This window comes from Peromyscus leucopus, chromosome 12 (genome assembly GCF_004664715.2).
Source record: "Peromyscus leucopus breed LL Stock chromosome 12, UCI_PerLeu_2.1, whole genome shotgun sequence".
Taxonomy (NCBI): Eukaryota; Metazoa; Chordata; class Mammalia; order Rodentia; family Cricetidae; genus Peromyscus; species Peromyscus leucopus.
This window is the reverse complement of record NC_051073.1, coordinates 50166923-50189901: the sequence shown is the minus strand read 5'-3', so window position 1 is coordinate 50189901 and position 22979 is coordinate 50166923. Positions and strand designations below refer to the sequence as shown.

Here is a 22979-nt window from a genome sequence, read left to right as displayed (position 1 = left end):
TATGCCAGAAATCACTCTCCTCTTCCAGAATATTCAGGTAAGAAATGGAAAGAGAGCACTTTAAAAAAATGACAGCAGCCTGATGTGGGCTTCTTATATAAGCAAGGGAGTCTCTAGAACTTGCACTGAGTGTAAACATAGGTTTTTCCTCTAGCACAATGGCTCTCAACCTTCCTAATGCTTGGACCCCTTAAAACAGTTCCTCATGTGGTGACCACCCCCCAACCACAAAATTATTTTCATTGTTACTTCATAACTGTCATTTTGCTACTGTTATGAATTGTAATGCCAACATTTTTTGGAGATAGAAGTTTGCCAAAGGGCTCATGACCTACAGGTTGAGAACCACTGTTCTAACTCTTATTTACATCCTGAGTGTGTGCAGGAGAAGGAAGGCAAGGCATTGGGAAAACAACTCATTTATTTCCAGCAATCATTTGCGCTGCAGCAGAGGCTCGGCTGGTTGGTGAAGATATTAATACAGGACGGTATCTACCTCTCAACAGGACTCCAGAAATGCTCTGCTGTGTGGCAAAGCTCCGAAGCTCAGAGTGCCTCCATCTCATGACAAGGCAGATCATGTCCAGTGGGTTCTTGAATGCACCTGTACTTGATGGGAGGAGGTGGTGGCTTGAAAGGTGGGGGTCTTTCCATGCTGGGAAGAAAACAGTTCTCTTTCAGTGCTGAGAATATGAGGTGGCATTTAAAAAAATTCATTCTATGTGTCTTTTACATCATGTATCTTGATCCCGATCATTTCCCCATCCCCTTGCATCTGCCCATGAGGTGGTATTTTTTACAATTAGAGATATTTTGATGAAGAAGAGATAACTCTATCTTCTTAGAATTTTTGTCAGCTTAACTCTGCAAATCATATTACCATTAATCAATATTGGTTTTACACGTGCACGCGTGCACACACACACACACACATATTCTTAATGTATTTTATAGTTTGCAAAGTGATTTTGATTCTGGCATTTATTTTGTACCTAAGAATTATTATAATCACTGTTTGACAGATAGAGTTGAGGCATAGAGGTTTTAAGGCACTTGCTTAAAAGAAGCAGACCAGCAATTGAAGTCTTGTAACGAGATCCCATAATCTCCATGGCAACTGCCTCCTAATGGAAGGAGCTTTCCTCTTACATGGGTAGAACATCCCTCCAGAGGCAGAAACATAAAATTCAAGGACCTTTTCAAATAGCAACTTCGCTAATTCTACCCTCAGCCTCTTTGCACACTCTCATGTACAAGGTGAGGCTTTGGTACAAGTGGAAAGCAAGCTGTTCCTGTACTCCTCCTGGGTTGGTTGGCAGGATAATGCATGCTTGAAGTTGTCTTTGGGCAAAGCTCAATTTCATTTTAGCACAATGTATCTCTGTCTTATGCACACACCAAGCACCCAGGTTCATTAGGAGTTTGGTTGTGCCAATGCCCAAGATATTTTGATAGCAGGAAATGGAGATATATCTGTGAGCATTTTTGTGTCTACGCTCTGGCAGTCAATAGTATCTCAATTTAGAGAGAGAATGAGTGAAGAGAATGGGGAGTGTAGAGGGGGAGGGGGAGAGAAAGAGAATATTTTGTATGCTTTTATCTTCCTATAACAGATATTTAAGCAGAGAATAATTGAAAAACTCACTCCTTTTGTACTTCTATTTGTATTAATATAAACACTCCTAATTTCAAAAGGTTGATTTTTGTTTACGTGCATGTCAGCTTTGAGTGCAGGTCCCCTCAAAGACCAGAAGAGGCAACCAGAACAACTGTTACACGAGGCTGTGAGCTATGAGACACTGGTGCTGGGAACTGAACCTGTCTCCTCTGCAAGAACAGCAAGTGCTCTTAAGCATTGAGCCATCTTTCCAGCCTCGTAATCTGTAGTCCTTATTACCTTGTTTGTGAATATTTAAAAATATATCAAAATGTGGATTTGAGTCTAAGACACTTGTACTTTTTTTTAGAAAAATTATGAATTTTTTAAGGTTCTATAGTGTCCAAGATATAATCTTTGGATAAAAAGCAGAATATTGATTGTGTTTTTAATTAGCATGAAATTCATAGCTTTTCTGAGATGCATGTGGTAGGTAGGATGCCTGTTGGGTATACCTATTATGGTCTTCAGGGGTACTCCAGGAAGAGGATGCTGTGCAGTGATGATTGCTATATTAGATAGCAAACACATGGAGATCAGCACTGTGTATTGTGGGCTCTCCTGGAATCACAGCCTAGTCCAGGCTCATCCCCAATAACTGAATCAGAAAAGGGAAGTTTACCCTGACACCCACTTCAAATTGCTGCATTGAGAAGTTAGGAATATAAAGTGACTCTTTCCCTGCTCTTGTGATAAAACGGAACGGGTGGGGGAAGCCCACTCTATGGAGAGCAGCTGGAAAGTTATTAAAAATTACTTTTCTTACTCAATTTCACACTTGAGCATCTGGGCCCAGCTGATTCCAGTCAGGTCAAAAATGCATGAAAATGAAAAAATAATGAAGATTCAAAGAAGACAATCAGTTTTAGCGATGTGGCGAGGTGAGGCTTGATTCTTGTTTCGTGCCTACTGACTTGTGCACAGAATCTGGTGTTCCACCCAGGCAAGCCAGTGCAGAGAGAGAGACCAAGTCGGGATCTGTGTGTTGAGCCTTCACTGAATGATCTTGGGAAAACTGTATGTTTTCTCCGAGCTTTTAGAAGCTGGCTTGCTCATTAAATTATGAGAGGAATGAATGCCATGTAGTCTTTGTATCAAATAAATATTTTATGATAGAAAATGTAGACGTCATACATATCTTGATATACTCACATTTCTTTCTGGTACTGACACCATTTCCTTACTCCAAGCCCTAACAATATAGTGCAGAAGGACAGCAAGGCCGCTATAACCACAGGCCAGGACATTCCCTCTCTGGGCTTATTAATGCTGATACCTGAAAAGGGCAAAATGGATGAATGTTAGTATCAAATGTTGGCCTTGGGAAAAACAAAGGGATTTCTATAGCTCAGTGTAGCCCAGTGGTACAGTACTTGCTCAGCATGCATGAGGTGCCATGTGTAATCCTCGATGTCACAAAAACATTAACTTCTCATGTGGAAGAGACATATTTTCCCCAAAAATTATGAGGTGTCCACTGACTATGACCATACATTCCTTTTTATAGGTGATGACAACTTAATAATTAAGTATCCTATCAGCAATTTTCTATGACTACAAGAACATATATGTATATGCATGCATGCCATAAATATATACTATAAATATATATCCCCTATATTATAAATACATATTCCATATATTATAAATGAGTGCATACTTGCATACTAGTCTGTTCCAGGCCTCTGAGAACACACTTAGAGTTATTTTCATAGCAATGTATAGAGATACATCTCATTCTGTCCCATGCCTGGTTAATTCTTCAGTACTATAGTTAATTTAATCTGTTTATTAATGTTGGTCAAATTATTTCAAGCTTTTTTTCTTCTAACAATACTTGAAGAAAATTTCTTAGTCATACAGTTTGTGTTTTTGAGACAGGGCTTCATGTATTCTAGGTTGCCTGTAAGTCATTATGTATCTGAGAATAACCTTGAATTCCTGATCCTCCTGCTTCTACCTCCTGAGTGGAAGACTGTAGATTTATGCTTCCATGTCTAACTTTGAGGCTTTGAAGATTAAACCAGGGTTTATGGCATACTAGTTAAGTTTTCTAATAGCTAGGCTATGTTCTTGGACATATATATATTTCATTCATTCAGTGCCAGTGAATCAAATCCAGATCCCTGCATCCCTGCACATGCTTAGGCAAACACTCTACCATACCTTAAGAAATTAATAATTTTTCTGAAAAAAAGTACAAGATTCTTGGACTCAAATCTACCTTTTGATATAGTTTTAGGCCTCCATTGAAGCATTCTCAAAAAAAGTAATGAGAATTGCAGATCATGGGGCTGGAAAGACAGTTCAGTGTTAAGAGCACTTGCTGCTCTTGCAGAGGACCCAGGTTCAGTTCCCAGCACCTGTCAGGTAACTCACAACCTCAAAACAGTAGCTCTCTAAGAGATCTGATGGCCTCTTCTGGGCCACTGAGTGCACCTACACTCATGTTTGATATTAGTTTACACAGATAATTTGAGCAAAAAGTTATCTAGGTTGATTTTTTTTCTTGACTGTTTTAAATTGGTGATAAATTGCTTGTGGGTGGTGATAAGGTTTATGTTTCTTTTATTTCCTAGTTTTTATTATTGATTTTTATACAGTAAAGTTTCAAAGGGATTGGGAATTAAAGGCTTGACTTAAAACATTGCTTTCACGAGGTTGGGACTACAGGTCAGTGCTAGAGTAATTACCTAGTGTGCATGAAGCCTTGATGTTTTTTTTATTTTATTTTTTATTTTATCACTGAAAAAATTAGTACTGTAAATACTTTGTATGTTTACATAGTTTTGACTACAGCTTCATGATAATTGCCATGTATATCATTATGATTAAATCTAAAGGCTTATCCTTTTCATACAACACACATTTTTAATTTCTCTGATGACCCTCCCATCTCAACCTGTCATAGGAAACACTGAAAAACATCTTTGAAGCTCATGTTGTTCTATTCATAACCACATGGTACATTGTCTCTACCAATGGCTAGAGAGTTCATACAGATAACAAGCATAGGTCTGAGCAGAGTTCTATTCATCAAGTCAAAACTTACTAGGCTACATCTGGAAAGCATATAAGAGCCAACATTTTACAACCAACATTTTAGAAAATGAAAAAAGAAAAGGTTCAAAGCAAGTTTTGCGCTAAGGCAGATGAATCATCCTTTGAACACAGATTTTGTAGTGGAGATTCAACCTTTCCAATCATGCCTCTCTTGGAGCTAGGAAGCCTGTATCTTGAAGCTATTGGTTAGGACTTTGTCATCAGTTTTTTCCTCATGATACGTGTGGGGTGATGCTATAGTGATGTGCAATTGTATGGCCACCAATATGAAAGGTTATGCGGCTCACTAGTCAACAGAGCATGCTCCTCAATGGTGAAATTATTTACTATTCCCATGACTTAATAACCATGATCTCTGTGCAGGTTCAAACTGCACTGAATCACTTGCTTTTTCAAGATGTAGAATGAGGGACTGCATCTCGCACTGACATAATTTTTATTAGTTGAGCTACAGGAATACTCTTTATTACAACAATCTTTCTTGACTCAAATAATGTTTTCATAAGCCTGCAATGTTTCTTCCACTTTTCAATTGACTAATTCTTATTTCATTTTATTCTTTCAGGTCCTAATTTGAACTATAAGCTGAGGGGGGAGACACTGCAGCCACCCCGAGGAGAAGCAACATGTAAAGACGCCAGTAAGCCACCAGCCATGTGGCTAGGTATAGATTTATAGAAATGGGTTAATTTAAGATATAAGAACAGTTAGCAAGAAGCCTGCCACGGCCATACAGTTTGTATGCAATATAAGTCTCTGTGTTTACTTGGTTGGGTCTGAGCGGCTGTGGGACTGGCGGGTGACAAAGATTTGTCCTGACTGTGGACCAGGCAGGAAAACTCTAGCTACAATAAGCACCTTAGAGCATTTCCTAGTCTCTAGTTAAAATCAGATCTTTCTTTTACATTCTGAGAACACTTTCTCAGAACTCTTGTCACAAACCAGTTCCATCGTGTGATTATTTTGCATCTCCAGTGTCTTTAGGACACCAGTGTCACTGTATACCTGCCATGTGCCAGAGTGTCTGGAAAGGTGCTGAAAATAATTGCTGAGTAAAGAAAATAAGAAATAAAAGACAATCAACTCACTGGTGATATGGCTGTGGTCATTTTTAGTCATCCCATTTGTGCTTGTAGGGGCATCTGGAAATTCTTTGGTTGTGCTAGTGATGACATCTAGAGAGGTAAAGGCAACACCCGAGTTCATCTTGACGGCCATCTCAGTATGATCAAGTGACATAAACTCATAACTGAATGACTAGTATTACTGGGAAAACTTCAGTGTGAATGGGCTCAGCACAGCTATGTTAAGCCTGACTGGGATAAGGAGATTTTTCTACATTAAATTTAATTCTAAAGACCTAGGTACAGCAAGACTGGAGTCCTGGGATCTGTCTAATGGCTACCAAATGAGTGGAATTTCCTGATGGTTTAAGGAACAGAGTCTTCACACTTCTGAATAACAAAACAAGGATGGCTGAAGAACTCCCTGAAAAAAAAAATGAGTAGCTTTGCAAAATTCTACAGGCAAGGTCACAGAAAGATATGGTTCCAGCCATAATCTCACAGGCTAGTTAAGATTCAGCTAACCACAATACTGATTCTCCATGCTCTGATATAGTAGAAGATTGTCACAGATTCTTTTGCAACAAATAAACAGATCCATGTTGACCCATCATTCCATGTTCAGTGGAAAATTAAAAATGGAGAGGCATTTTCCATGGGTGTAACTGGTCAAAATGTCATCATGTACATTTCATTTGAGGCAAACTATAAACAAACAAACAAACAAAAAACAAAACCTAAGGCCCTGTCTCTGTCTTGTCTGAGTGAATGAAGGATTTTTATACCACTTATTGTCCTTTTCATCATGAGGATGCTTTTTAAAACACCTGCCTGCAACTGGTATTTCATCATTCTTGTTTTCTGTCTGGGCCCACACTTAAGCATCTTCTGTGTCACTCTGTCTTCCCCAGGTACTTACCATGAGGAGTCGAGCTTGCCTCTGAGGGGGCTGAAGTGTGCATTTCACTGGGTATCAATGAAACTGATAATGGAAGAAGATATGCAGAGTCAGCTTTTCTAGTCATATTTTTTTTTTCTTCACCATTAAGTGAATCTAACAACTGGGGAAAGGTACAGTAATAAATACTTAAAAATAATCTTATTCCGCAGCCTTACAGTGGACATTTGATTATCCAAAATACAGTGAGAGTTGAGGGATGCCTATGGTTTTGATATCTCTAATTGGGGACGTTTTGATGACAGTCTCTGCTGAGGTTTAATGTTGCCTCCTCTAAAAGATGTTGACAATATGAGAGCATTAAGAGGCGAGTCTTTAAGAGGTCAGTACAATACATGAGCCTCTCCCCTCATGAATGGTCTCAAGACCCCATGAAAGAGGCTTCTTGTGGCATTCACCCCAGCCTTTCAACCTTGTGCCATGTTAGGACCTAGCAATAAAGTCTTCATCACATGCCTGTATCTTCTTCTTCCAGCCTCTAGAGCTATGAGAAAAGACATGCATTTTCTTTATAAAATATGTGGTCTTATTCTGCTGTAAGTATGAGAGTGGATTGACTTAGTCACTTAGAAAGAGGAAGAAAGAATGGAAAAGAGCTCCTGCAACATGGAGAGAGGCTCTCATTGCTTTTATGTCCATCCCACAGAGACACAGAAAAATGGGAAGAGAATGAAAGCCCTCATGTGTTATGGTGGCCTTTGGCCAAGTAAACATATCAGTAGGACTTTGAAGACCTTGCTGGAACATTTGAGAAGGAAGAAAGGCATTTATGTTTTTGGTTCCCTGGCATTTCCAGTCAACTGTGGACTCTGAACTGCATCAACAGTGAACTAATAGCCTTTCATGGCCACAGGTCTGGAGGCAAACTTTTTCCTTGAGTGGATATTGGCAAATATGATTTTTGAAATAGATCTGTCAGCTCAGTCTTCTTTATTGTTCTATCTCTGGAAAGAACGACCCATTTCATGGCACACACCTGACTCTAAACACAAACATCAAGTAGAATGTAAAGGAAGATGACTACAGAGGTGTACGCTTGCCATCAATAGAAACATTCTTTACCTGTCCATTTAAAATACCGTAATGTTTCCAAGTTAAGGGCTTTAGAATGTGCCAAGATGAATGGATGAAGGGAAAACATTTAGCCCCCGCTTTCTTGCCATCTCCTCTGCATGTCAACAGCAGCTGCAGTTGAAGAAGGGAGCATACAGAAGCTGTATCTACTGTCAGTGAAACTCTCCAACCCTGCCCCATGACCTCAAGTAATGCTTTTGTTCTAGACAGAAGGTCGAGATCTACAGATGATGGACTGATCATTTGCTTAAAGCTCATTTTTTTTGTTGTTATAGCAATTGTTAGATAGTGATTCTATTGACAAAGATCAATGACTAATCAATAATCAGTTGTGAACAGGTCAGGATTTGGGCACAATAAAGAAGGCAGCAGATTTTTCTGGATAAACTTGTTTTTTTGTTTTGCTCAATGTTGTGTTGCCTTTAACATTTTAGTTTCACAGTCTGGCATCTTTTAGTATCCTTTCAGAGTATGCAGAGTTTGCAAAAAAGGATGGAATATAATAATTTATGCTAAGGTAAAAATAAATTGAACAGAGAAATCTGTGTTTAAAGCAAAAATCTTTTCACTGCATTTTTATTATCAGTGAACCAATAAAGAAAATCCTATAATAATTATTAACCAGTGAACACTGATACGTTTTGTCTTAAATGTGGGAGAGTGTTTATTTCTTGCCAGTGCTGATTTTTTTTTAAGTTAAAATACAACTCAAGGAGCATCACCACAATCCACACAAGTTATATAAATAGCAATTCTTAAAATTATGCAAATCAATGATTCAATGAAATTTCTTTTTATACAACTGTGATATTTCTTAGAATAAAACATTATATAATAGAATTACAATAGAAAACCCTCCTTGGCAAAGGAGAGAGCTATTTTTACACAGTTTATTTTCTTTGTTCTCATTATGTGGCTCTGGACCTCTCTGGATGAAGCAGGCTGGCCTCACCTTTGTGGTGATCCCATTACCTCTCTGTTACTCTCTCTCAAGTGCTGTTAATATGGGCACGTGCTGCCACATCTGGCTTGTTTTCTTTTTGGTTTAAGAATTTTTGTTTTACATGTGTTAAGAAGTTAGTGGTCCAGGATAGGCTCCAAAACTGCACGGAGAAACCCTGTCTCGAAAAACTGAAAAAAGTTAGTGGTACTGAGAGAGGTGAAGAAAGAGAAGCTTCCATTTGATTTGACATGTCTTAAAAAAGCTTAAATTGGATAAAGGAGGAATTTTGATACCAAAGATATGTTACAAAAGTCTTTCAGAAAGATAAAGAGATGAATCTCTTTTTCCTTTGCTCATTTCTGTATGTATTTGGTGTGTGGGTGTGGGTGTGGTGTAGACACATGTTCATGTGGATGCATGTTTCAATGAGCATGCATACATACAGAGATTTGGGATTAATTTGGAAGTCATCTTAAATGACTCTTTCACCTTATTCACTGAGGCACAGTCTCTCAATGTGGCAGGCTGCCACACCCACTAGTATTTACATGGGATCTGTGAGTCCGATCGGAGGTGCTCATACTTGCATGATAAGCACTTAACGACTGAGTCCTTTCTCCAGCCCCTATAAATGGTTTTATATTGATTTCTCCCAGAGAGAGTAGTCTTCCTGAAGTGTGTTTGTGTATAGAATTCTCTGTAAGATAGGATTGGCCACCTTCAATGACTCATCTTTCATTAAACCAGCCATTTTCTGAAAGCTCACTCGGTGTCACCATTTAAATACCCCATTCTTAGCTTTCCCACCTTCCATTCTTCAGTCTCCTGGGGAATGTCCAAGCAAAATGGCGCTGAGTTTGATTGAAATGGTCTGTGTTGAGGCCTCATTGTGTTTGTTCAATACATGAGTTAATATTCCTTTAAATCTTTCGAGCACTTGTTTTAATCAAAATCCATAATGAGCATGGCTTTGACACGGGCATAGCAAACAGCAGGGTAACCAATAGCATTCATTCTCTTGTACAAAAACAGTATCAGCCACAACTGTGAACACAAGGGAGACTGTGTTGTAGAATCTCAAGTACGTTCGGAAATCCTTTCCTGAGTGGATCCTGCTCAAGTTTGCCCGGCTGGAAAGGGTGCTTCTCATCTACGGTAAGGGCTTCATAGATTTCAGTGCATCCTACTTCTTTACTAGGTACAATAACTTGGGCTGTTCACTTAAGTACGGTTGACAGTGGTCTAGGAGAGCACGGCATATTAGCAACTGTTTCCAGCTGTAGTTAAACCTACTTAGAATTACATCAAAATAATTATTATCCAAAATTTTGCAGTTCTTTTAAAAATATTTCTGTATTTCTTTAATTTTTTTTCAAATTATTTTATTTTCAAATTGGCATGGAAGCATTTTCATACATATGTGTCATACTTTGTTCTGATGTCTGCAGTCCTTTTGATGAAACCACACGTAATTTCTATTATTCTCATAGGTTTGTTGATGCCAACTGAGTATTTGGGAGAATTTTTGCATAATTTTTTATACATATAGAAGACTTTCCCTATTTTTATTGTTGAGACAAGGTCTCATGAATCCCATGTTAGCCTTGAACTTGCTATGTAGTTTAGGATACCCTTGAACTCTTGATCTTCCTGTTGGCACCTTCCAAGTGTTAGGATTATAGGTGTGTATCCCACTATGCTTGGCTTAGGAAGTAGACTTTCTATGAACTGTTTCTTGTGTTGCGTCTTCCCTAAGGGAGTATTCTTAAGTCCCTGATTTTTGCCTCAGAACAGTGGCAGAGGTAGAAAAGAACATTCATAGAGCAGATACAAGGATTTGGGAGGTCTGTCCTCTGCTCTGCCTTTCCCATCAAGAAGAACATGTCTGGGTAGGGCATCACTTATGTCTTCAGAATGTACACAGTGGTGCTAACTATTGTTTCCAGTTTCGTCATGACCAGCTGCTCCACAGATGGGACCCTCACAAGGTTCTCAACCATAAAAATGGTACACACATTCTTTGCGGCCAGGGGAAATGACACTCTAATAAAACGTCAAATTTTAAAACAGAGAAGTGAAATTTTCATTTGAGGCTGACTTCAGCGAAGCCGTGGGGGGATGGTAAGCGAAGGTGCTTTAGCGGCGAGGGAGTCGAGTGAGATGTGAGCTGAGAGTAAGACTTTAGAAGTGGAGGACAGAAATACTGAGTTTAGAAAGCCGAACCACCAGGGGACCGAGGGACTGCTGGGGTCACTGCACAGCTCGCTGAGGTTCTGGCACGGCATGATCCTGCCCCCACCGTCTCTCAGTTCCTCACTGTCAGCCTCTCCCCTCTTCATTTCTGCTCTCCCTCTCACCACAGAGCACAGGGGAGTCTTGATCTCCTGATCCTCCCGTCTAATCTTCCCGAGTGCTGGGACTACACATGTGCTGTAGCTCTAGCCTCCTCGTCTCCCTCTGCCTAAGGAACATAGAAAGACTGCTGTGTGACCATTAAGTTTTGCAAACACCAAAAATCTGAAAAATTCTAGCCAGGACTAGGGGCAGATTTAAATAAATAAATAAATTGTAAACTGAAGAAAGGGACATAGCATTTGAAAGACCATAGCTGATTTATGGTCCAAAAACACAATAGCCTCCCAGTTGGCCGGTGAAGATGGTAGAGGGGCGGGTTCTAGGGCTGGACACAGCTTCGAAGCCAGCTGGCCAAGCAGGTACTGCTCGGCTAGAAGCCGGTGGTTGTGTGCTGAGGGGGCATCGGCGTTTCTGGAAATTTCTACAGAAACAAGTTAAAGCACCCCGATTTTCTTCAAACGCTGATAAACACCAATCCCTCTCCAGGCTCCTATCACTTCTGAGCTCCAGCAGTGCCTGCCCCCCCCCCTGCCCCCACATACACACATTCTGAATGAGACATGTTATCCCAAGTGAGGCCAGGCTGCCCTGGATCATCTCAAGGTATTAGGTGGGATCCTTCTGCCTTCTGACAAGAAATAGCAGAAGGCAGTCCCTGCTGCCTTCAATGTTGTGCTTTGGAAGCCTGTGACAAAGTTTGTTTACCTGGGGCATCTGCCTCCGGAGGTCCTGTGGAAGTACTAGGTAGTGGCAGCCATTCTGGAGGAGAATTGGAAGGAGACCAAGATCCACTGTCGGAAGGTGAAGCAGCTCTTGAGGCTAGAGACGCAGGCAGAAATGAACATGGAGAAGAAAATCAGCAAGTTCATAGAGGTCCACAAGACCAACGGACTCCTGGCGTGAACCCAATAAAAACTATGTCTCAAAAGGAAACAAACAAAAGACCTCCAAAACAATACCATCTCCTTTTAAAATCAGTAATGGTAATTATGAGCCTGGGATGTGAAAACGTGATGTACTGAGGTGAGTCGGAGGCTTCAGGCCCCTGGAAACCCAAATGCTTTTTTGCTTGTTTACCTCAGGCTGGCTGGTTTCAATGAAGCTTCAGGCTTCATTGGAGCAGGTGAATAGCAAGGGAAATCAGGAAGAAAGTTATTAAGATTCAATTTTCCACTCCATAGCCTGATGACCCAAGCACTGGGGTAAAAATGTCTTCCAAGATGTCATTAACATCACCCAATGGGGTATGAAGGTGGCCTGGCAGAGTATTCCCATTTCATAGGTGTTTGAAGTAAAATACGCATTTTGTCTTCGGATCCCGGGAAATTTGGAAGCTGAAGTAGGATTAGATTCCAATGTCTTCTAATTGCAGCCTCGATCTCATTAAGTTAGTAAACAAATGACAGAAAAAGACCGCATTCAAACATATTCTTATAAATGCAGATAAATGCAAGGCAATAAAACTGGCAGAGGTATTTAAATATGTATGAGGCCCATAACGTGAATCTCCCAAGACCATGTTCACAAGTAGCAGAGGACCCAGAAACACAGAAATCCATCCATTAGCATTCTTTTTTTTGCCTGTAAGTACTTCATAAATCTATTAAAATAAGCATATTGAAAGAAGAAAAAAAATCCTATTACCAACGTCTGTCCTGAATCTTGCCAAATGCATCATCCAATATTGCATGTCACACTACAGCCCAATTCAACTGGCAGCAATGTGTTTCAAAACAGTTGGGGAGTGAGCATTCAATTTCAGCTTGTTAGATTGTAATGGATTTCTGTGAATGATTATAAATAGAGCAACCCACAGCTTTCTTCTTTTAAACTTATGGAGAGAAAATGATCACATCTTATTCACGCAATATTGAGGATGCAAGTCTTCACTGCCAGTGAAACGTTCTTTGTCTGATGGATGTCCAAGTCCCTTCCCAGACCTTATTGTTTCTGAGGCCATTTTAGGATAAGAATACTCATGAGATGTCTTTGGACAAATGAAGTTCTCAAATGGTGAAGAACAGAAAATATGAAAGATCATAAGGGTTCATTTCATTATGAACTGTATCAAAACTACTAAGAATACAGTATATAAACTATAAAGCAAGACTAAGCAGCATGTTTCCTAGTTCCTGAGCTAGAAACTGCATTGGATAACTGGTTGGTTGGAGCTTCTGGCTTGCCTCTGCAGAAGCTGGAAAACCCTGACTTCACTACTTCCCCCAACTCTGCCCACACTAAAAAACTCTGAACAAAGGAATGGCATCCAAAGCCCAGTTCCACATTTCTGGCAGCCAGTCCTACCCACCTTCCTGATGTGACTAGCCTACCTAAGCGGGCTTAGCCTTTGGTCATACTTGGGGGCAGTCCCAGATCCTGGCTGGCACGTCATCACCCCTCACCTAAGATCTATAAAACCTCCCCGCTTTAGCTCTGGGTTTCAACTTCTCTGACCTCGTTCTCTGAGACCAGTGAATCCATCTGGGAATTGCTTTTTTTCTAACAGGTATGTTGCTATACTTGTAATTTGGCTTGATCCGACTTACTGCGTCAGTGGAGAAAATTATTATCTGGATAAAAACATCAATAGCCTTCGTGCCCTATTTCATGCTGATATACAGGAAGGCAAGAATTTCCCATTCTTTTCCCTTCCTCCTCTCGTCCTCTTCTGTCTGTGTCCCTATCCCCGGCACAGCATACTATATAACAAAGTAAATAGATATGACTACAGGCTGAGAGTGTAGCTTATTTTGGTAGAGTGATTGCTTAACATACATGAAGCCCTGGGTTTGATCCCCAGCGCCAACACAGACAGACCTAGGTATGGTGGCGTGTGTCTGTAATCCCAGAAGCCAGGAAGTGGAGACAGGAGGATCTGAAGTTCAATTCTAGCCATCCTCAGCTACATAGTGAGTTGGAGGCCAGCCTGGGCTACATGAAACACTGCCTCGAAAATAAATTTCAAACTTCCAATTAAGTAAATCATTTCATTTTACTGTGTGTCTGCCTGTGTCATCTTCTTAATCTGCATGCAATTATCTTTTCACTCATTCACTCTTTGATGAGCACAGACTGGGTGTCTGCCATTGTTGTAGATGGTGGGATACACAGGACAGGGAGAAACAGGTCAAGTTTTAGGTTCGTGTTCTTTCGTACCCTACATTCTAGTATAATAAAAAAAATACAAACAATGAAAAAGAATTATGATGGGAATTAAAATATGACTTCGCATGCACAATATAAATTTATCTTGGAATTGTCTTCTCCAATGACATCCTCAATAAACTTTTACCTCTAATGCTACAATTTTTATCCTATAACCAACAAGTGTTCCTTCACTTGTCGGTATGTCTGTCTTTCACTGGTGTTTCACTGACTTGTCCAGGCTTTACTTTAGGGACAGGTACAGTAAACATAAAGGGTTTATGTCACTTGCTTACAGGACAGTCTAAAGAATAAAGGATGATAAGACACTAAGGTAGGTGGAGAATTTTAGCAGTGTATTACAAACAGCTCTCTTTTGTATTACACCATATAAGTGTGGACTATTAAGTGTGGACTTTCTTCCTATGGGTCACTAATGTTTTCTTGTTAATTTTATAACAACTTGGTAAAGCCTTTCTAACTTGTGTCTTTGTATATATAAGACACATTGAGTATTTTAGTACATTTGGATGGCTTCATAATACTTCATCCTGTTCAATATCCTCCTATTATTGGTTATTATCTTCTGTGGTGATAATTTATCTGTGTCCCCCAATAAAATTTATCTGAGGATCAGAGGATAAAGGTCAGCCACTATTAGTAAAAACAGAAGTCATGCAATGTTAGCACACGCCCTAAATCCGTCTGGGTCTCTGTATGTTCAAGGCCACACTAGGGAACAGAGCCCAGCGTGGTGATACACACCTTTAATCCCAGTACCAACCATAGAGACCTGGAGGTCTGTATAGACAGGCAGTGACAAGGAAGTGAGGTAGCTGGGCTAAGAGCCAATGAGAGAGCAGAACAGCAAGGCAATAAAAGCCTGGGTAGACAGCAAGTCGTGGCACTTTGGAAGCTGCGGCTTGGACGTTAGCTGGTGGCTGTTCGGATTCCTCTGATCTCTGTTAGATTTTCACCCCTATTTCTGGCTCCGTGTTTTTTTTTTTTTTTTTATTTAATAAGACCACTTCGAAATTAATCTTCAACCTTCTCTTAATATTGTATCACTTTTATCTATTCACATAGATTTTGGGTTGTTTTAAATCACAGCATACTTGTTCTGTCTCTTATTATTTCTAACAATACTGTTCTGAATGCTGTAATTTACATAGCCAATATTTTTATCACATGTCATAACTAATTCATGTATTAGATTTTACTCTTTATAATTAATTACTTTTTGATATACAATCTTATTCTATAGCTCATATGGACTTGGAACTCATCTTGTAAACCATGCTGGCATCAAACTCATGGCTAATGTTAAGTCTCTACAGTGCTGGAATTTTATAGGTATATGCCACCACATCTGGCCACACATTTTATTTTTAGAAATTAAAAATATATGTTTTCTCCTGGCATTTTTTTTTTGGACTGAACATGGAGTGATTAAGATTTATCTATGCTACTACACATGGCTACTCTCCACTCATCTTTTGTCCCTCTATAGTATTTTATTTGAGCATACAGCAATTTATCTGTTCTATTGACCATGGTCATTTAGATTATTCTTAAGTTTTGCTATATAAATGGAGCTTTCTGCCGATATTTGTGCTTACTGCTCCTGTATACAGTAAATTGTGGGAGAGGGCTATAACTAGGAGTAATATTGTTGGGTGGGGTTGGCCCCTGTTCAGCTTTCAAACATCCTGCCTGAGCTGCGGGAAGTGAGTTTAACAATGTATGCACACACAAACAACGTGTGGAAGTTATAATTACAATACAACACTTGGCAAAGCTAATATAGAAAAGGTGACTTTTATTTCAGTCCTTATTCACCTTTCTTGCCACCTAGAGAGGCAGAACAACCTTTTAGATATTTCTAAGCAGGCATGTTTCATAGTTTGAAATGAGGAGCTGTCTCCATTTTCTATTGGCTTTTGTGGTTGAGTCGTGAGCATTCCTTACATGCTTTTTCTGTTGTCATGTGTTTCGTTGTTGTTTTGAGCTGTAAGCATTCTTTACACACTCTCTTTTCTTTCTCTCTCTGTGTATTTGTGTGGTACATGCATGTGGATGCACATGTGTGCATGCAGGTGCATACACTCGTATCCATGTGTGCAGAAGCCAAAGAAACGTAAGCAATAAATCGTTTTGGTGAATTTTCAGTATGAAAATGTACTTAGCTGATTAAAGACTCACAGATAAGCAGAAAGCATGAGACTTCTTTCCTGCCCTAGCTGGGACTGACACAGACTAGTCTCAGCATTCTGAGAGCTGGAAGGCTGCAGACAGTCTGCTTTGTGACTGCAGGGCATCCTTAATCAGAAAAGGGTGCAGTCTGAAGCCCCAGGATGTTTATCAGATAAGACTTCGCATCCTGAACCAATAGGGTGCTCAAAGAGTGTGAAGATTGTAATTCACTAGAGTACCAGCCAGTGGGGAAAAGGACAGCAATTTCTTGGGATCAGGGACTTTAAAATCACTGTCTGTCTCATGCCAAATCATCATGCCAGCCATTTTTGTCTTTTCCCTGTGCTGATGTCCTTTCTGCCCAACCAGATACTAAAAGCTGTTTTACTTTTCTAGTCTCTTGAGTTTGTATTTACAGAGAGGGCCTTGTTTCTCACAGAAGGATGTCAGCTAGGTGGCCTGCTCTATCATGCTGTCCCTCATGCCCTTGAGACACAGTTCCTCACTGAACCTGGAGCCGGCCAGCTGACAAGCCTCAGCAATCTTCTTGTCTCTAAGCTCCCTTCCCTTCCACAGCACAGGGCTGACAGGCATGCATCGTTATGCTGGCTCTTGCTGGGAGGCGAGGGATCTGAACTCACGTCCTCATGTTTCTACACATAGCGAACATCTGTTCCCACTGGGCCATCCCCCAGCCCCTTCATACACAGATGTAAAGATGTTGAGTCCTTTCAGTTGTGAAATAATGTGATCAATATCTTCTCCCACAGTAGAACTTCCTTTAATTTTTTTAAAAATTGTCTTCTCATGAACCATATGTCTTAATTCCATGTAAATTACCCGTTTAGAGCCAGGACAAAAAATCATACTTTGATTACATATTTTAATGTTTGTGTTTTGACATCAAGATGCTTATTCTAACTGTAAAGAAGTTCACTAAATTGCACAGACTTTGATCTGGTTCGTTTTAGTGTGTGAGGTTTTTGTTTATTTGTAAGTTTTTTTTTTAACATAATAAAGTTTATAAAATCAAAATAGGTCCTAAACTGTATGCAATTTGCTTCTGTATAATGCACAGTGTAAGAATTTGAATGCTTTTCTTAAAAATAATCAATAATTCAGATAAGTTTGCTGAGAAGTTCCTTCCTTTTCAGCACCACCCAACATGCTACCTCTGGCCTCTGTCTAAACTCCACTTATGGGTGCCTCTTCTTCAATGCCCCCCCTTCTGAGCACTGTCTTTATACCCCTTGTTTTGGGACACTGAGTTTAAACACAGGTATCATTTATTAGTATATTTAATAAAAGAAATATGTTAAATTATGGAGGATATTCCATTGGCTAATGAGGGAAGTATGTGATAAGTTAAAGCTGATGATTAATCTACCTTTGGGCCCGAGGTCCACTGAGGAGATAAAAGCAATAAATAATCTTACAAAGACCTGCCCTGTATGAGTTCTTTTTCCTCTCTCGTTTCCTGAGCACAGACTTCCAGTGGCACAATGACAGCCAGCGAGGACATGATCTTTAAGGTTTTAGATGCATAACTTAAATGCTTTGCAATGCATGTGCTCTCTGTGCCCGAGAGCCCAGTGGTTACATTCCGTTTTGCACCCGAGGCCAGCAATGTCCTCCCTTCTGTTCTCTCTGTTTTCCATGTCACCTCCCCTGGGCAGCTCTTGTGCAACAATTCGTCTTCTGCCACTAAGAGGCAGTATTTGTCCTCCTCAGGCTGTTAATGTCTCCTAAGGTGGTCCTGGCAGTGGGCATGGTTCCAAGTTATAGTGGTGTGGTGCCTTGACATTGCCTTCAACTCACTATTTAAAACAAATATAATATTTAAATTTATTCTTTGAGAATTTTATGCATGTATACAGCATACTTTGTTTGTAGTCTCTCCCTACTTTCCTCCTCCATCTCCTTCTGGACTCTCCTCATATTCGTTCTCTCTCTCTCACACATCTATCTTTGTCTCTCCTTCCTTCCTTCCTTCCTTCCTTCCTTCCTTCCTTCCTTCCTTCCTTCCTTCCTTCCTTCCTTCCTTCCTCCTTCCTCCCTCCCTCCCTCCCTCCCTCCCTCCTTCCCTCCTTTCTTTCTTTCTTTCTTTCTTTCTTTCTTTCTTTCTTTCTTTCTTTCTTTCTTTCTTTCTTTCTTTATTCCTTTCTTTCTTTTCCCTCTCTCTTTCTTGGTAACTCACTGAGTCTAATTAGTGCTGTCCATATATGCATGTGTGTGGGATCACCCACTGGAATGTGGTCAGCCTATCAGGGACCACACCCTTAGAGAAAACCAAGTCTCTCTCTCCTCGCAGCCATTAACTGTCAGTAGCTCCTCAGCCAGGTCTGGGAGTTCACTCTCTTTTAGTTTTATTACGGATACACACATCCTGGCTAGTTTGCACTTTCTGCACATGCATTCAGAACTTTCCCTGACATCTTCACTGGTGTTTGATTCTATTTATCACCTTCCCTCTTCCTCCTTCCTTTCTGCCTCCCCTTCCTTCCAGAAGGCAGTATATCCTCAAGAACTACCTATGTAGCAGATGACCTTGAACTAGCGGGGTAGCTAGTTCTGGAACTCATGATCCCTCCTCTTCTGCTCTCCAAATGCTGGGATTGCAGGTGTATACCATGACATCTATTTTAGACTCCTCACTTTCAAGACAGTTTCCAGGTACCACAGCAGCCCCTTCTTCCTGCCCTTGACTCTTCCCATATCTGTGTATTGAGTTTTCTTCCTTGTATTATTAGTTACCGTGTACCTGTCTTGCCTCACAGTAAATTTGGAACTTAGATCTTGTCCATGTATGTATTCTAATCACCTGCAACAGTGCTTTAAACGTGGTAGATGCTTTATAAGTTTTCACAACTATGACTACGAACACAGAACATGGTGGCTGCTCAACACATGTGCTGGGTGAATGAATGCCAGACGCAGAGGGACCCATGGTTATACTCAACAGTTTTTGGTATCTGTCCCGCTGGACGTCTGGGAATAGTCAGAGCCTTTAGTAGTCATGCTGGAATTGCTGGCTGAAAGATAAAATTATTTTCAGAATCCAACATTTTTCTTATAAAACTGTAACTTAATTTTGCTTTGTTTTTAATTTGTGTGACTTTGGGGACATGTGAAATGTCCTTCCTACTCAGATACTAGCTGTTCTTAGGTTGACACTCTGTGTTTCACGTTTAATGCCAACTTGTTACTGGTGTGTTTCCTTTTTCTCTCCTTGTAACTGGATTACTTTAATATTACCTTAAAGTCCCTTGACAAGGTATATTGTAACGCATACTATCAATGTTTACTGTTAAGACTATAGTGATCATCATATCCATATATGGTCACTACTGGGTAACTCAGAATCAACTGGAAAACATAGCCTTTTCCCAAACCTCAAGGTTTTAGAAATAACAATAAGATGTATGAGTTGCTGAATGTAAAGCACAGGAAGAAAGCCCTGCCGTACTCACCTTGAGGAGTTGTATCTGATGTTGACACATCCCCATCTGCAATGGCCATTGAAGACATAGCTGGATATCCTATTTTAAAAACAAAATTTCCAAATTGCTATAAGTATTGATATCACATGTTTAATGATGACCCTAAACAAGAGAGTCCTTGGGAGGAATCTAAGTAGACACATAATCTAATGATTCAATTTTAAACATGAAAAAGAACACTGAACAGAGGAGTATATACTTATGGTTGCACAATAAATATTCATATCATTCATTTGCTGCTAACACAGTTCTCCTAAATTCAAATCTATTATATTCACTCTCTGAAACATATATTGATTCAATATCTACTTTGTACCGAACACCATCCTAGGTGCTAGCTTTGTAGTAATAAGTGAAATCAAGGTTTCTGTCTTCATGAAATTTACCTTCCAGGGAATTTTCATAAGGATAAAATATTTTCACATGCTAACTATTGTTTTATATTTATTTTGATTCTTAGCTTACAATGAATTTTCCTAAGAGTATATTTCCATATACTATGGTTTCATATTTATTTCCTTCTTAGCTCACAAAGCCATCTCCATGTTTACAACACATCCTCTCTCTTCCTTTTGGTCTCCCCTGCCACAAAAGAAAATGTGTTTCCCATTCACTTCAAATGTGAATGCTTCTTTAGGGAGGAGGCAAGGCCGGTGAAGGAAGAAGAATATCCAGCCGCACTCTGCTGAAACCATGTCTGCATCTCCTTGAGAGACACATCTTTAATATATTTTGGTTGTGCGTATTTCTCCTTTGTTCCCAAACATACCTAAGGTGCCTTACGGAAATATGCGGCAAAAGAAATAAAACAGTGAATAAAAAGAAAAAAATACTGACAGAGGAAACACAAAAAGGTGAGTTCTGTTGAAACAAGAACAGGGATAAGCTATAATATGCATGACTGGTATTTTGTTCCCTTAGCAGATGGAGTCCCACATTTGCTGAATTTTCTAGGGCAAATGTTAGAAAAGAAACAATGTATAGTATTTGATTGATGTGTAGTAAAAGAAAAAGTAAGTCAGATTTGGAGAGTTATTCTTTTTATCATAATTGAGAAAAAGATTTTCCAAGTTCTCGTACGATGAACGCTATGGAAGTTGTACAATGTCCTTAACGACATCCTTGCAGCATGATAGAAGTGGGTTGTGTTTCCACATGCTGCTGTGGGAGGAGAACTGTGTCCCAGCTTCCTGAGTGCCTCAATTTTAGGAAAAGTCTTTTAACCACTGAGCCATCTCTCCAGCCCTGGAAAAATTCCTAACTGGAGAACATGGATAATGATATTTTTGAAAAAAAATGTGTATGCTAAATTAATAAACTGGTGCATAGTTTACAAGTGGTTCATATACAGAGATGTCCACAGCAAACGTTTCTGCAATACAGCCTGATAGTGAAGTTGAAAGAGATGTGATGTCATGTATCACTACATATAAACTGTTACCTACAGGGGGAGCTCTTAGGAGATGCTTTATGCTACTTAGAAATTTGAATAGGCAGCAACATCAGAAAGGGAAGACCTGGGGTGGGAAGGACCTCAGGTCAGTCATGTGTACTGACTTGTGCTAATGTTTCTGAATTCATTCAGAACTCAACATCCATTCACAGGCAAAACTATGGTATTTGTTAAGGGCTTAGAACACATGAGCCCTAGGAAACAAAGAATCCTCAAAACCTGGCCTCTATCTCCAGGGAACACAACATGGTTTCAGGTTTATTGGCCTTCTGCTGGGTTTCTGTTGTTGTGCTTGGTCAACTTTGCATAGGTCATTGAAAGAATGAATCGTTTACTAGGGACCCTTATTAATCACAGAGAAGTAGAGTTGAATCCATTTGGGAAAATAACTGGTTTCTATCCACTCTCCTTCATGCTGGTTTTACACCATGGCTCAGGACTGAGGTCCGCTCACATGCTAGGACCACATTTTAACAGTTATAGTCAACCCCCTGCAGGCGCTCTTATCTTGTCTCCCTTAGGCACTAAACTTCAAATTTGGAATATTACTCCTCTACAGCCTTCATTCATGAAGGAGACCTGAATAATTAGAAGAGACATGGAGGAGATAGATAATTAAACAAGGAACCCAGACATGACAACATATAGACCAGGCATGTCATGGGAGAACTGGACCAGGGAAGGACAGGTAGAAACTTCCCCACACTCTGTGGCTTAGTAAGCTTATAACACCTGCCTACCCCAGGGTTGAATCTTTACTCCTCAGGAGTGCTTGGTTTTTCCTCTGTGTGGTTCTGATCTGATTGTGAGACAGTTGAAAGGCACATCCCCAGTGTCCACAGCGACAGGAGAGCAGGGACCAAACGCAGGCTACTGGTGTCCACATTGTTTCTTTCTCAAGGCTTTGAGTTTGAGATGGAGACTGTGCCACTGTAGGAGCTGGTGTTGGGTAACAGGACCGTTGCATTTGTGAGCTCAGAGCAGCTGTGGCTGGCGGCACAAGATCAAGGCAGCCAGCACCTGCACACGGAGGTGCAGGGCCTCTAAGCCTTCACCTCTAGCTGAGGTTGACCATCGGTGGCTTACTGAGAATGGAAAGTCAGTTTTCTTTAAAGATGTGGCCCTTGGTAGGGTGACCAGGCTTCAGGGGATGGCGGGAATACATAAACTGCAATCAGTTGACTCATATGGAGAAAAAAAAAAGAGGACACAGTGTTGGGAAGGGGTGAGGAGTAAGGAGGAGCTCTTGGGGGAGTTGTGGGGAGGAGTAAGGGGTAGATATGATCAAAATTGTATGTATATATATGTATGTGTGTAATTGTCAAAATTTAAAAATGTTATATTTAAAAAATGATTATGTCTCACTGTCTCAACATTCAGTAGAGAATTTTAAAAAGAATTTTATTTGCATTTTCTGAAACATTCACATTGGTCATATTTCTCAGCATGGGAATGGAGAAGTTGACTTTGGTTGATTCAATTTCAAGGCTAAGTCTGCCTCCCAGCGCACTAAAACCTCTTGATTTTCAATAATTGATTTTATATTATGACGTACTCTATAGGCAAAAGGTATGA

At 40.0% G+C, this 22979-nt stretch overlaps 1 protein-coding gene across 2 annotated transcripts in view; it reads right to left on the bottom strand.

The window, feature by feature from the left end:
• Positions 1–403: 403 nt before the first annotated feature.
• The window catches only part of Cd96 (CD96 molecule), a 78432-nt gene continuing 55856 nt past the window's right edge, over positions 404–22979 (bottom strand). The window contains exons 9-15 of one of the 2 annotated variants that reach the window (XM_028872134.2): positions 19922–19990; positions 19412–19483; positions 11820–11933; positions 6704–6766; positions 5809–5895; positions 2810–2933; positions 404–655 (exon numbers count right to left, since the gene is read on the bottom strand). In XM_028872134.2, the coding sequence (XP_028727967.1) occupies positions 547–655; positions 2810–2933; positions 5809–5895; positions 6704–6766; positions 11820–11933; positions 19412–19483; positions 19922–19990 (638 nt within the window). In that variant the 3' untranslated portion in view covers positions 404–546. The remainder of the gene's footprint in view (positions 656–2809; positions 2934–5808; positions 5896–6703; positions 6767–11819; positions 11934–19411; positions 19484–19921; positions 19991–22979) is intronic. The other variant, XM_037209731.1, reaches the window with a different exon arrangement.